Raw genomic sequence first — 13137 nt, 5'->3', positions numbered from 1 at the left:
TTGTTGCTCTTAATGAGATGTCACTTTTCAGTTCATAGGTTCTTGGGCCATTACCTTGTGAAAACATTTCTTCAAGATCACTCCATACTTTGTGAACAGATTCTACATAGTTGACGTTATTCGTAATATCAATACTGATGCTATTGAGTATCCAAGATATAATCATATTGCTACAGTGTTCTCAAGCTACGACAATTGAAACCAACGAGTTTGGCTTTAGTAGACTCCCGTCAATGAAGCATAGCTTGTTTTTGGCTGCAAGAGCAATTTTAACAGCTCTTCTTCAAGAAGGAAAATTGTCATCTATTAATTTTTGGAAACTAAAATCATATCGGGACGGTCAAACGGATGGAAGATAATAGGGAGACGTGTAATCAATAGCATCAGATATCGACCTATTATTTGCTAATTACTTTTCACTTGGCGACATTATAATTCAAGTGATTAAACAATCTTTAGCAAAGGTCAACAAAAGAAAAATGAATCTTGCTTTGATATCATGCAAAATTTTAAAAAGGGTTATGTTTCATTCAGATTCCTGTGAGTTTGTATACAAGTTTTTTTGTGGAGATTACAAAGGATAAAACCCTATTTACAAATCAAAATAAAACATAAAATCCTACCAAACTACAGTTCAGATTACAAGATTGATAGGGTGCATTTAGTTGGTATAGCTATTCTTATTTTCCTTTTCTTTATACCAAATATCGCCGTTATTGATTGGTTTTACTCATAACTGGTATTTTGCGTTAATTTCAGGAATTGGAACGAAAAGTGCTTAAATAAAGATTTTCTAATGATTTGCACGTGGGCACGCCTAAGTTTGGGATTCAAAGCTAGAGTCGGGATAGATATTGGACAGTTTCCCAATTCAAGTCAAATTCAAAAATTGACAACTATTGGATGTTTCCTATTTTTGCATTCCGTGATATTCTGGAGTAGTTGGAGAGGTTTAAGAAATTGATTTGTAATAGGAACCTTTTGAGGAGTTTGATTGGTATTAGGAAACCAATCAATCACGGGAGATTTAGGAAAGAAAGAAATTGTTTTTGAGAGATCGGCCGACTCCATTCTTTTTGGCTCGTGAACAATTAGAAGAAAAATATTGTAAGCTTCCGACAGATGCTTTTTTGCATGGCTCGTTCTCCATTAATGGAGAACAAATTTCGTATTTCTAGTCAAGGGACAACTGAAGATGTGGTTCAGCTATCACTGTGAGATCTAACTGATTTTATTTATTTTTTCTATTCGTTGGTATTTCTAAGTTTTCTGCTTTTATAAGCTATGATTATTGTGTGTGATTGAATAGGTGCACAATATTTAATTATTCACGTAATCTATTTGCTAATTAGAGTAATTGAATCTATAATTGTTTGACTACTCTAATCCCGATAGCAACTGTCATAATTGGATTTGTGTCAGGGGAACGTATAATCTAATTTAAATAAACTCTCGTAGCGTGTTTATTAATTAGAATAGGGTTTCTCTAATTTTGAATGCAATTAAGGAGTTAAATCCTAAGGTCGTATTTAGAGTTATTTCTAAATTAGGGAAATAGTCAATAGTCGTACCTTGACTATCGAATAGTATGGAGGAACTGATTGTCTAATCCTATTGACAATTAAAAACCTGTTTACTAATGAATGTTGGAATTATATTTGAATCAATGATCAGTTGCCTGAACCATTTCTGAAGTATATCTTTGGCTAGAGTTTTTACCATTACTTATTTCTCTCATTTTTATTGCTCGGATATATTACTTCTTTTAGTTCCATTAATTTCCCAAAATCCCTATAAATTTTCTTAACTTGAAAAGGAACGAATTTTTTCCAGTTCCTGTGGATTCGACCCCACTCACTACTATATACAAAATTTATATTTTTCTTGAATAGGTAATTATTATTACACAGGCTCGGTACCTGTCAATTTTTGGCGCCATTGCCGGGGACTGGTGCCTAAATTATTCATTTTTTTCTTTTAGCTTATTTTATTTTATTCTTATTTTGTTTCTGATATTTTTGCTAGTTTATGACTCGTTCTTTCCGCACAAGTGAATTGATATACGATCCTGAGGTTGAGAAGACAGCGCGTAGGCTGAGAAAAGAGACCAGAAATCACAAGGACGGACAGTCGTCTGCTGCATCTCACGGGCTTAATTTGGCAACTGGACTAGTCGAATCTTCAACTGACTATTCAAGTGATTCGGGACGAGAAGAGAATACCATGGCCAATAACAGGATTTTAAGGGAGTTGGCTGCTCCTGAGTTGACCCAACAACCCTTATGCATTACTTTTCCAAATTTAGCTGAAAATACTTCTTTTGAACTGAAATCTGGCTTGATTCACCTCTTGCCCTTTTTTCAAGGTCTTTCAGGTGAAGAACCCCACAGGCACCTTCAGGAATTTAACGTGGTCTACTCGAGTATGAAGCCATCCGGGGTTACTGAAGAACAAATAAAGTTTAGAGTTTTTCCTTTCTCACTTAAGGATGCCGCAAAAGATTGACTATATTACCTACCGGCAGGTAGTATCACCAGATGGGTGCAGCTAAAGAAGAAATTTTTGGAAAAAATACTTCCCTGCTTCCCGGGCTGCCAGTTTAAGAAAAGAAATATGCGGTATCAAGCAAAACTCCAGGGAATTCCTGTATAAGTATTGGAAGAGATTCAATAAATTGTGCACTAGATGTCCACAACATCAAATTAGTGAACAATTATTGATCTAATATTTTTATGAAGGGCTCCAATGGTTTGAGCGGAACATCATTGATGCTGCAAGTGGTGGAGCATTAGCGAACAAGACTCCTAGAGAGGCATGGGAGCTAATCGAGGAAATGACGGAGAATTCCCAACAATTTGGCTCCCGTAAGAATACATCCCTCCGTAGAGTGAACGAGGTGGAGGTGTTATCTATTCAGCAATAGCTGTCTGAACTGACATCTTTTATTCGACAACTAGCTGTAGGGAATTCTCAGGAAGCTAAGATGTGTGAAATCTGTACAAATGTGGGGCACTCTACAGACACGTGTCTAATGCTGCAAGAAGATGGGGAGAAACAAGTGAAAATGGCTGGTGGCGTACCCGCACCACGCAGACAGTATGATTCCTACTCAAACACATTCAATCCGGGATGGAGGGATCATCCCAATCTCAGCTATGGGAGTAGGCAGCAGAATCCCTTTCAGAATCGCCCTCCAGGATTCCAACAATCATATCAACCAAGGCCTCAACCTACTTGCTCTAGTTCGCCAAGTACATCTCTGGAGGATATAGTTAAAAGTTTGGCCTCTAGCACCTTGCAATTCCAACAAAAGACAAATTCTAGCATACAGAGTCTGCAGAGGCAAATGGGTCAATTAGCAACTGCAGTTAATCGTTTAGAAGCCAAGATAGATGGGAGATTACCCTCACAACCTGAAGTGAATCCAAAGAATGTGAATGCCATGACCCTCAGAAGTGGGAAAGAAATCGAAAGTCCCAAGCCACTGATTCCCAAGGACAAAAATGAGGATGAAATTGAGAAAGATTTGGAAAAAGAAGGAATGGGCAAGACGACTCTTGAGGTGATCTCTGAATCGGTGATTAAAATTAGGGCCAATCCACCACCTTTTCCTAGTAGGCTGGAGAAGCCAAGAAAGCAATAGAAGGAAAAAGAGATTTTAGACGTGTCTCAGAAGGTGCAAGTAAACATCCCTTTATTGGATACAATTAAGCAAGTGCCCAAGTACGCCAAGTTCTTGAAGGACTTGTGTGTTAATAAAAGAAATCTGAGGGGAGATGAGCGAGTTGTGGTGGAGGAGAACGTATCAGTAGTGCTGCAAAAGAAACTACCACCAAAATGTGGAGATCCAGATATGTTCTCTTTCTCATGTGGAATAGGGAATACTAAGATTTGAGATACGATGCTAGATTTAGGAGCGTCAATTAATGTGATGCCAAAGAGTATTTACACATCTTTAAATGTAGGACCATTAAAGGAAACTAGAATTATAATTCATTTAGCAGATCGTACTAATGCCTATCTTGACGGGCTAATTGAAGATGTTCTGGTCAAAGTAAATCACTTAGTGTTCCCTATTGATTTTTATGTACTTAACGTGCATGATGAACACTCCCCTAATCGATCACCTCTTATATTAGGGAGACCCTTTTTGAGTACTGCTGAAACAAAAATCGATGTGAAAAGGGGTATCCTTACAATGGAATTTGATGGGGAGGTGATTCATTTTAATATATTTGACGTTATGAAATATCCTCCCGAATCGCACTTTGTTTTCGCTGCAAGTGTAATTAATCCTGTGGTTCAGGAAGTCTTTGAGTTGAATGGTAAGGATGAGTTAGAAGTCGCTCTTACCAAGCATCTTGAGTTGAAAGCAACTTATGATGTGGAGTTAAGTGTAGAGTTGAAGCACACAGTTGGAGCATTGCAATCATTGGCATCTACTACAAGTAGGTATGACCTTGCACCCCTATTTATACCTGAATCTCATTAGAGGTTGTTACCTTCTGTGGTGCAGGTGCCAGCAATGGAATTAAAGCCTCTACCAGATCATCTCAAATATGCATACCTTGGTGATAGGAAGACTCTTCCGGTCATAATTTTGGCTAAATTATCAGCCGTGCAGGAGGAAAAGTTGATACGGGTACTTTGAGAACACAAAGAGGCTATAGTTTGGTCAATTGCTGATATCAAAGGCATCAATCCATCCTCGTGTATGCATCGGATTAGGCTTGAAGAGGATACAATACCAGTATGTCAAGCGCAAAGGAGACTGAACCCTACGATGATGGAAGTGGTGAAAAATGAGATACTCAAACTTCTTGATGTGGGGATAATTTTTGCCATCTCCGATAGTCAGTGGGTAAGTCCGGTGCAAGTGGTCCCAAAGAAAGCTGGAATAATGGTAGAACCGAACCGTGAGGGTGAACTTGTTCCAGTTCGCAAGCCTACCAGATGGTGTCAGTACATCGACTACAACAAACTTAATGTAGTAACAAAAAAAGATTATTACCCCCTTCCCTTTATTGATCAGATGATTGAACGATTGACATGTTGTGTTTATTATTATTTTTTAGATGATTTTTCAAGTTACTTTCAGATTGCCATAGCGTCGGAAGATCAGGAGAAAATAACATTCACATGCCCGTTTGGTACCTTTGCCTATAGAAAAATGCCCTTCGGACTGTGTAATGCACCGGCAACTTTTCAGAGGTGTATGATAAGTATTTTTTCTGAGTATGTGGAGAAAATTATAAAAATATTTATGGATGATTTCAGTGTCTATGGCGACAGTTTTGATGAGTGCCTTAATAATTTGACTTTAATTCTAAGAAGATGTATTGAAACTAACCTAGTGCTTAATTGGGAAAAATGCTATTTTATGGTCGAACATGGGATAATTTTGACTCATGTGGTATCATCTAAAGGCATTGAAATAGACAAAGCCAAGATAGACCTTGTAGTTTCCTTACATTACCCCGCAAGTGAGCGGGAAGTGCGTTCTTTTTTGAGACATGCAGATTTCTATCACAGGTTTATTCAAGACTTTTCGAAAATTGGAACTCTATTGTTCCAATTCCTGCAAAAAGATGTGCCATTTGAATTCAGTGATGATTGCAAGAAGGCATTCGATAAGTTGAAAGAGCTATTGATCTCACCACCAATTATCCAACCTCCAGACTGGAGTCTCTCGCTCGAAATCATGTGTGATGCAAGTGATACTGCAGTAGGGGTAGTTTTGGGGCAAAAAGTTGGAAAATCCGCTCATGCAATCTATTACGCTTCAAGGGCATTGAATGGAGCACAATTGAACTACTCCACCACCAAAAAGGAGTTCTAGTTGTTATTTTCGCCTTAGAAAAATTTAGATCTTACTTGTTAGGAGTTAAGGTAATTGTGTACTCTGATCATGCAGCATTGCGATATTTGATGATCAAGAAAGAAGCTAAGCCGAGGTTGATTCGATGGATATTACTGCTACAAGAATTTGATCTGAAAATTCGAGATAAAAGAGGGGCAGAAAATCTAGTTGCTGATCATCTAAGCAGATTACCCATTACAAATGAGGACTTTCCTTTAAGGGAGATTTTTCCGGATGAGCATTTATTTTCTCTTCAATCATCTCTCCCTTGGTATGCAGATATGGTAAACTATCTGATCACTAATCAGTTTCCTGCAGGTTGGTCAAAAATAAAAAAGGACAAACTCAAAAGTGATGGTAAGTACTACATATGGGATGGCCCATATCTCTGGAAGCATTGTACAGATCAAGTAATGAGAAGATGCATAAGTGAAAATGAATTTGCTTCTATTTTAACTTTTTCTCATTCTTATGCATGTGAGGGTCATTTTGGACAAAAAAAAAAAACAACCCATAAGGTGTTGGAGAGTGATTTTTATTGGCCTACCTTATTCAAAAATGCATACCTATTTTGCAAATCTTACGATAGCTATCAGAGTGTAGGCAACGGGAGAAATGCCCCAAAATCTCGTGTCGCGCCCCATTTTTTATAAGAAAAATAAATGAATGGTTTAAAAAGTGAATGTTTATTTGAAAGATGAATTTTGATTTACAAAGAAAATGAAGAAAAATATGGGTCTAAATGGGACTCGAAAATGCGACGATTTGATCCAAAATACAGTTTAAAAAGGGTTTTTGAAATAAAAATCGGAGTCGCCACTTGGTATAGAGTTAAAGGTGTACCAAGTCACCTAAAATGAATTTTTTAAAGGAAAAGGTAGAAAGAAACCCCTTTTAAACGACTCCTAGTCTACGTAAACCAACGAGAAAGGTTCGAGAGTCATATTTGACGAAGGGGAAGGCAAGGATAAAAATCCAAGGCATCCCTTCAACCTAACCAAGGCTAGTTGCGTGATTTAGTCAAAGATTTTCTTATTCTTAACCTAAAAATTTATCACATTTGGATGTACTATATGAATGCAAACCCTAGACCTAAGAGGGTGTCGGGGGATCGAAATGTATCTTTAAAACTTATTTGGTACCAATCACATTAATTGTGACGCCCAATGAAGACTCTTCGAAGAAGTCACGAATAATGCAAAAATATGAGACTCTAAGAAAAGAAAAGGAATAAAATAATTATACAAATATACATGTCTCAAAGGAGTGCATCATGTCGGGTACGGGAGACTAATGTGCATGACTCAGTTTTCCCTTTTAATAGAGGGAATATGAGCGTGCTAAGGTTAGAAAAGCCAAACTCATCCATATCCCATATCCAAGGGGTTATCTCCAGTCTAATCAGGCAAAATGCACTAATCTACCCCCTAATTTCCTAAATGAGATGCAAATATAAATGTTATATATATATAGGGGTAAGGGATATTTAATTAGAGGAAATATTATGTGAAAATGACAAAAATCCTAAAAATGGAAAAATATGCATGAAGTGTAATGTAATCATACAAGCATGATCTAACGAGAGAGGTCCCTAAGGGTCTAGCATTGGACTAGCCCATATTTCTACTTTCTCACTAGCGTTGGACTAATAAGAAATCGAACAAAGAGCCACAACTAGCATTGGACTAGTACGGATTCGGGAACGGCGGCCACAACTAGCGTTGGACTAGTGTGGTGACGACATGCACTTATTACAACCAAAATAAATTATGTAAGACCTAATAAAAGCATGTAAACACATAAATCACATATAGCACATAACACATAAGCATGATATCTAGATGCAAGACCCTAAAAAAAAGCGGTAACACATAGCACATACGCATGCAAATCACACAACGAAAAAAAACAAAGAAACCCTAACTATTACATTAAGAGGGGGGCCTACTACAATCTAAAGGGGGAATGAATAAAATAAATAAAATAATAGTCTAACTATTACAACTTTGGCATTTAAGCCTTTCAAATGATCAAAATTGAACTAAAATCAATGTAAAATTCGATAACTAAAGAAATGAATAAAAATGAAATAAAACAATCAAAGTCATGCAATTACACACATAAACCACGTAGATGCACATAGGATCAAATAAAATGAAAATAAGGAATAGAGTGTACCTCCCTTGAGTTGGAGTTCTAATGGAGTGAAATTACTTATTTACCCTCCAAAATAAAAGAAAAGGTCAAGGCATCACTTTAATTAACAAATAATCACAAAAGATAAAAATGAACATGAAATTGAATCAATTAAATCATGTAAACAACCCACATTTAAAAAGTTAAAAGAAAAAGGGATTTAATTGCAAAAATTAACAAACTTTTGGGGCCAAAATTTTAAAAAAAAGTTTAGGGACCTATTTGCAATTAAGTTAAGGACCCAAATGAAAGAAGTTAAAAGTTCTTAGAGCCACAGCATAATTATTTATAAATACAGGGACTGATCTACAAATTCGTTTTCTGATTTCTTAATGGATCAGGCCATTGGGCCATTTTCTAACTTTTTCTTGGGCCAAGACCACTTGGCCCGGTCGGAAGTCCAAGGGAATGAAGTGGGACAACCCACTTTTACCAAATGAAACCCAACCAAATGTGTTGTATTTTATCCTTCTAAGCCCGAGCCAGAAACCCAAATAAACAAGCTAAACTCACTCCCTTAAACCCAAGTAAAATAGCCTCTCAACCCAAAACACCCTTTTCCACAAGAACCCAACATGATGAAATCCACAAAAAATTATTAAGCCACCATTATGACCTAAAAACAAGGATTAATCTAGCTAAAAAGCTACTCATGCATATTAAAAGATGATTAAAATCTAAAAAGGAGAAACAAGTTCACTTTTCCAATTTTCCGGGTCATATCAGAATAAAGGGGGAACTTGGGGGGCTCAAATGCAACAAAATAGGGACCTAATTGAATGGATTATGAAGGTTTCGGGGATAAAAATTATGAAGTCCTAAAATTCTGGGGTTAAAATACGAAGAAAAAGAAGATGGAGAGGCTGAAAATACAAAACTATACAAATAATCATCTTCTCCAAAACGGGCTCAAACATCAGACTGTTCATCTTGCTTTGCCTACGAATGAACACCAGAAAATTCAATTCTGACAACTCCCCAAAATGCAATTCACCCAAACTCCCTCTTCTACAATTTCAGGACATTAATCCAAGTTCATACAAAGGAAAGGAATAGGGAAGGAACAGAAAAGGCGCAACAACAAACATATCGAAATCCCTCAAAATTCCCACTTCTGCCCGGACAAGAATTGGACTGGCCTAATACATGCAAAACAGAAATCAATCGTCCTTCAATACAGAATTTTTAGTTGGGCATTTTATCGAACAATAAGCGGGCATGACAAATTTCAACGGTTCCCCACTCATATTGAAGTTGTAATTAGCCTCAAAATTGTCCAGACACAAAGGATTTCAATTCCAATCATCATATCAAACATGCGTATGCTAAACTTGAACAAGCAGCGGGACAATTACAATAAAATGAAACCACTGCCGATATGCTCAGAGAGCTTGGGGAGAAACTGAAATTCAAAGAAAAAGAGTCAACTTACAGAGCTCTTGCTTTAGCGACGGCGATTTGCTGATGACGGTGGAGGATTCCGACGAGATGGTAGCCGTGAAAAATTCTGGAGCTGCCAACAAGATGCAATTCCTCCGCTTAGTTTTTTTGCTTGCCCGAAATTCCTTTTCTTCTTGCTCTGTTTTTGCAACTCCCTTTTCTTGCTCTGTTTCTGTTTGCAGCCGCGGCCCCTTTTCTCTGTTTTTTCCTTGGTTTTTCACCAATTCTTTTCCTCACTTAGTTCCTCTAGCCCGCAGCCTTTTGCTTTTTTCCTTGTTTTCTTACCCTTAGCCGCCGTCCGCCGCCTCTTCGTTTTTCTCCGTTGCTCTCGTTTTTAGCCCGTCCGACTTCTTCCCCCAATTTTCCAGATTTTTCCCCTTTCCTTCCTCTGCCTAGTTTTCTTTGTTCTGTTTTTCTCGTCAGCCGAAGCCCTCCTCAATTCCTCCCTTCTACTCCTTTAGTTTTTCTCTTTTTCCCCGTCGTCTCCCTTTGCTCTCTTGTCCTCGTCCGTCCGCCTCTGTTTCTTTCTTTTCTTCTGTTTTTTTCTAGCCTCAGACGAAGCTCCCCTCTCTAATTGTTTCCCCACTTTTTTCCCCCTTTTTCCTCTGTTTCCTCTCCAGCCTTTTCTTCTTTTTTTCCGTAGCTAGCTTTTTCTTTTGTTTTCTTAGCCGCCCCCCTTTTTCTCATTTTTGTTTTCTTTTTATTTTGTTCCCCCCAAAATTTCTTATGCCACCAAGTGTATAGACACCTAATCCCTTAGGTGTTGTGTTGTCCAAAATACAAAAGGACACTTGTCCTAATGCATGCCTCCCCACTTGTTATTTTCACTCTTTTCCTTTTTTTGTTCCTTTTTCTTTTTTCTTTTTTTTCCCTTTTTCGAAAATTTAGTGCTAAAAAACTCTTAATTCAATTAAAATAAGACAAGAGACACGAATCAAAACAAAAAATAAAATAACACAAAACCCTAAAATTGAAACAAATTAAAAATTAAATTAATAAATGAATAAAGTTTGAAATCAAAATTTGGTGTCTACACCTCGTATTCTTTTGTGAAATTTTTGAAGTATGGGGTATTGACTTTCTGGGCCCATTTCTGTCTTCCTATGGTTCCCTATATATTTTATTAGCCGTCAACCATGTTTCAAAGTGGGTGAAAACAAAGGCCACCCGTATTAATGATTCCAAAGTAGTTGCAGATTTTGTAAGATCTCACATCTTCGCTCATTCTGGAATACCAAGAGCCATTATCAGTGATAGAGGAAAGCATATCTGTAATAGGGTGATTGCGGCTCTATTCCGCAAATATGGTGTCCTCCATAAGGTTTCTTCATCATATCAGCCTCAAACAAATGGACAAGCTGATATTTCGATCAAGGAGATTAATCCATCTTGGAGAAAACGATTCGTCTTGATCGAAAAGATTGGAGTTCAAGATTGGAGAATGCACTTTGAATGTACAGGACTGCATACAAAATGCCTATTGAGATGTCCCCCTATAGGTTGGTATTTGAAAAGCTATGTCATCTTCCTGTTGAATTGGAGCATAAGGCATTCTGGACAGTTAAATAATGTAATATGGACTTGGTTGAAGCGGGAGTGCAGAGAAAACTTCAATTGCAAGAGTTGGAAGAGTTAAGGAATGAATCGTACGAAAATGCCATGATCTACAAAGAGAGAAACAAGGTTTTTCATGATCAACAAATTTCACGGAAAACTTTTGAAATTGGGTAAAAGTCCTTCTCTATCATTCTAAGCTTAAGCTCATCCCAGGTAAATTACGTTCTCGTTGGATAGGTCCATTCGTTATAACTAATGTCTTTCACTGTGGTGCAGTTGAAATTCAAAGTTTGAAAATAGAGAAGAAATTCGTGGTGAATGGTCATCGTCTTAAACCCTACTATGATGGCTTTGCAGTAGAAGAAGTCAAATTCATGCACTTTGAGGACCCCATCTATATAGATTGAAAAGTTTTCGGCTCATTCTAGCCAAAGACGTTAAATAAAGGCGCTGTTTGGGAGGCAATCCAAGGATCTACGATTTTTCTTATTTGATAGCTACCAATTAGGCGTGCCCATGCCAATCAGGCACGCCTACGAAAGGCAATTTTCGTTTGTGGGTAGAAGATTCTTCGATAGTTAGACGTACCCACGCCAGGTGGTCACGCCTAAAGTATGAATTTTCGTTGCTTCGCCAGAAGATTCGGCATTAGTTAGGCGTGCGCACGTCATGTGATCACGTTTAAAGAATTTAATTTTCGGGGGTTGGTTTGAAGACTCGAGAGCAGTTAGGCGTGCCCATGTCTAATACAATGATTAATTAAAAAAAGGGACAAAATTGCCCCTTCTTACTCCCTATCATATATATATATATAAACCTAACGATGCCCTATTCTTTTTCTCTCTTTTCTTTTTCTTTCTTTTCTTCCTCCCCTTTTCTCTCTTTCTCGTCATCACCGCTGCTCCCCCAGTGCTCCTCGCCATCATCGCCACTGTAAATAGCTACCGTCCCACTTGCGCGTCGCCGCCATTAACCATCGTGACCCTGTTGTGTTGTTGACACCTGCTGTTCGTTGACCGCCGCCAATCGCTAGGCCGTTGTCATCATCGCCGCCACTTCGCTTGCCACCGCTCTTCGCCACAGCTGGTGCAGCGGTCGCGATTCTGCTCGCTGCCTCACCGTTGCTCGTTGTCGGTTATCTCCGCAGCCGGTCGTTGCCGATTGCCACTACCACCCGCTCGTCGCCGTAGCTGCTGTCTCGCCGTTGCGCCGTGCCTCTGCCGTTCATTAGCCGTGCGACGGACCGCCAGCCATTGTTGATCGTCGTTTGCATCAGACGCAGTGGGCCATCTTTTCACCGCCGTTCACAGCGCCCTATCTCCTCTCAGTTCGCTGCCGGTGCTGATCGTCGCTGGGCTCTCCGTCATTGTTAAGTCGCTGCTAGGTTCCTTTGTCCTTTAATTCTAATTTCTGCAGTAACTAAGGACAAATTTGGGGTTTGAGAAATTAATTTGGGGTTTGAAAAATTTGCATCATTTCTGCATTTGGGGGGTAGTTATTTGAGAATTAGTTGACTTGATTGACTGATTGGATTGCACTTTCTGGCTTTGGTATCTCTCGTTAATCCATTCCTATTGCTTTGACATTGAACTTGGCGACTAGAAGATTTCATATGATTACAATTGGATTCTAATTCGTTACCTAATGCTCAAGCCCTTGGCTTCCATTCCTCAATTGGGGGTGTGACCTTGATTTCTTGCTTATTCTCGATCCCTTATTATCCAATGGCGAAAACGCCGTCAAAAAGAAATCCAAAGCCAGCACTTCTTCCCCCCAACTTACTATTCCTTTAAATAGACCTTTCAAGCATATGTTTCGAGTGGTCCCCGGTCCCACCTTGGAAGGAAAAAGAAGGTTCACCTCTCTTCACCGACCCATTTTGGCGGGCATTTGAACTTCACTAAGGCAGCCGATAAGGAATGGTGTGCAGCTGCTTGTACAAGAAAAATTATTCATTGTAAATTCATCCACGGCCCCACATTCGACATTTTGAACATTAGGGATGAGATCACTAGAAAGATAGCTGCCATTGGTTGGACCAATTATGCTTCAATTGTTTTGCCTGCTTTTATTGAATTAATATG

General features: G+C 38.5%; 1 protein-coding gene across 1 annotated transcript; it reads left to right on the top strand.

The window, feature by feature from the left end:
* Positions 1-4786: 4786 nt before the first annotated feature.
* On the top strand, positions 4787-12284 carry LOC140014882 (uncharacterized). The gene is made up of 7 exons (XM_072066519.1): positions 4787-4987; positions 5099-5211; positions 5533-5714; positions 5915-6178; positions 10624-10950; positions 11330-11409; positions 12087-12284. The coding sequence occupies exons 1-7, from the start codon at positions 4787-4789 to the stop codon at positions 12282-12284; spliced, it is 1365 nt and encodes a 454-aa protein (XP_071922620.1).
* Positions 12285-13137: the final 853 nt, after the last annotated feature.

Source organism: Coffea arabica, chromosome 9e (genome assembly GCF_036785885.1).
Source record: "Coffea arabica cultivar ET-39 chromosome 9e, Coffea Arabica ET-39 HiFi, whole genome shotgun sequence".
In the NCBI taxonomy this organism is placed as follows: Eukaryota; Viridiplantae; Streptophyta; class Magnoliopsida; order Gentianales; family Rubiaceae; genus Coffea; species Coffea arabica.
This window is presented reverse-complemented; position numbering and strand designations above follow the sequence as displayed.

Bases quoted from the DNA above. Each gene is read 5' to 3' on its own strand.
- LOC140014882 (XM_072066519.1), top strand. From the start codon at position 4,787: ATGGAAGTGGTGAAAAATGAGATACTCAAACTTCTTGATGTGGGGATA. The intron at 4,988-5,098 runs GTAGTAACAAAA...AGTTACTTTCAG, and splicing joins TCGACTACAACAAACTTAAT to ATTGCCATAGCGTCGGAAGA. The intron at 10,951-11,329 runs GTACAGGACTGC...ACTGTGGTGCAG, and splicing joins TTGGAGAATGCACTTTGAAT to TTGAAATTCAAAGTTTGAAA.